Raw genomic sequence first — 2355 nt, 5'->3', positions numbered from 1 at the left:
GGGGTGCCACTGTGTTTGATTCAGTACATGAGCAATATCTTAGCAAATTGAAAAGATAAGAGGCTCTTATTTTAGATTCGAGCTTGTCAATATTGGTAATTTGTGTTTCTAGTTCGTATAAAACTACAGGCTTTGTATTTTGACTTCACAAACATCTAATTTGAACCAGTGCTGTACTCAACATACCACGACACAAAAAATCAATGTTTATCTGTGTTTTTTAATATTTGCTTATAAATTAAGAACTTGAGGAATATACAGTACTAAAATTTGAATTATAATCTACAGTGTGATACCAAAGTTATTGACATAAATTCATTAAATTCACCCATGATCCATCTCAAAAGGGTTAATAGTCTGTTATGTATGTTTTGTCTCTTTTAAAAGTGAAATTTTTTTTTCTTTAGCATAAATTTTGTGGAGGCAGCAAATTTAAGTGAGTTTAAGAGAAAGCTTGATAAGAGCTGGCTTTAAGATTTTTTTCATTTAATAGTTTTAGTTTACTTTAGAGGATGGACAGCTGAAATGGACAAATAGGTCACATGTTTCCCCAAAACATTATGTTAGATGTCAATCAACTTGTTAAACTTTTAAACTGATAAATTATAAAATCAGATTGAAACATTCAATAATCTACACTTTTAATGTTTTAATTCCTTATGACAGGTTCCATTACAATTTTTATTATACAAATAAATGATATACATACTGAAATACCTGTAACACAGGTTTCTCTCATGGCTTTGTATATAAAGACTTTCTTATGAAAATCTATTATTATATTGTCATTATATATAACACAAGTAAAAAATACAACATTTCATCTTATATATATTGTGAACAGTGGTGCTTGTCTGAGCATTTGTCTGTATTCCGTTTCAAAAGCTGCGCATGCAAGCAAAGCACAACATTCACTTTTGAAAAGATGGGAAACAGGCATAAATAATGTTGATACCAAATTTTATTTTGCAAGCAAAATATTCTACACTAAATTGTTAGGAATTAATCACACTATCATTTACATTTCAAAATGTGATGTAACTTAAAGAATGAAAATGTAGATTTAGCGTACATTATGGTTGAGTGGCTCTTTGTATGACTGAAATGCTCAAAAATTACTTTTTTGTGGTGGGCAGTAAAATTAGCTCCAAGTATTGGCACTGAGTGAAACCAAGATTGCAAAACAACTTTTTTAAAGTCCATGAAATAACTTAAATTAAAAGATGAAATTAAAACTTTTCCCATCACTGGGGGCAGGTACTTTTGATTTCTATAGTTAAAACAAACCTTTTGCTCATAAAAATACAAAATTTGTTAGTCTAAAAAACAACTGTGCTACATTTTCTTATCCTTTCTTGTAAACATGTTAAATTAATTTGGTCTGTGTGTAGTCCTATTGTGAAGACTGTAAAAGTCTAGGCCCCACATTTTCGAATTGTGAATGTACGCCATTTGACTTGAGAAAGTTCTAACACATGATTTTCTTTACAAATCCTTGTGCTACTATTTTGATTATGCTTAGTATGGTATAAAACATTTGTTGAGTAATTATCAGCTATTATGGTTCATGATTTTAGTAAGATTATAGTATTCATTTCTATTGTATACTTAGTTATGAAACACTGCAAATAAGCAAGATTTGTGTTGTTATCAAAATACCATACCTTTTAAATGAGGACAATACACTTGTCACATCTGAACTGGATTGTGAAGATGTAGGTAAATGGTCATCTAGTAACTTGGTTTCTTTGCGTAAAATACCCTCTGTTTCCTGTTCTCAGAAAGGAAAAATCCAGCATTAATTTTGTTTCATCAATACCAAGCTAAATTTAAACTGATTTATGGATTATTACATTGTGTTCAATAATAATGACTTTATCCAAGTAAACAAGGTAAACTACCCATACAATGATAGTGTCAGAAAAACACGTAGGTTCAAGATTTCGCAATATAAAATGATAAAACCCTATAACCTGAGCGCTTTCAAAAGGTCCACCTTTCGAAATTGCTCAGGTTATAGTTTTTTATATTACCACTACAATGGTAATACATTATGCTAATTTCTAAAAAAACTCCATGGGTCATCCTGAACTTTGATGATAACAAATTGAGGAATTAAAAGGAAAAGCGTGTAACTTTTCAATGTGCAATAATAATGTGTATTATTAACATTAACACTAGCATTACGTACTGACTACTGTCACTGAATGAATCTACTATTAATGGCTGGAGACGGCTTAAATGGGTAATGAAGAAAAACTTTAATATAAGTTTAACATGACAGCAAATGTACAACGTTTCGACAAGGTTTTGTCTGATTATGACAAAAACTTGTCGAAAAGTTGTTTATTTTCT

General features: G+C 30.1%; 1 protein-coding gene across 1 annotated transcript in view; it reads right to left on the bottom strand.

Annotated features, from left to right (window-relative positions):
* The window catches only part of LOC106469289 (transcription initiation factor TFIID subunit 5-like), a 66484-nt gene that overhangs the window by 63629 nt on the left and 500 nt on the right, over window positions 1–2355 (bottom strand). Inside the window, exon 2 of the mRNA XM_013929775.2 lies at window positions 1665–1771. Coding sequence (XP_013785229.1) covers window positions 1665–1771 — 107 coding nt within the window. The remainder of the gene's footprint in view (window positions 1–1664; window positions 1772–2355) is intronic.

The sequence above is a fragment of the Limulus polyphemus genome, unplaced genomic scaffold (genome assembly GCF_000517525.1).
Source record: "Limulus polyphemus unplaced genomic scaffold, Limulus_polyphemus-2.1.2 Scaffold3399, whole genome shotgun sequence".
In the NCBI taxonomy this organism is placed as follows: Eukaryota; Metazoa; Arthropoda; class Merostomata; order Xiphosura; family Limulidae; genus Limulus; species Limulus polyphemus.
The sequence above is the reverse complement of the archived record's forward strand: the minus strand, read 5'-3'. Positions and strand labels throughout refer to the sequence as shown.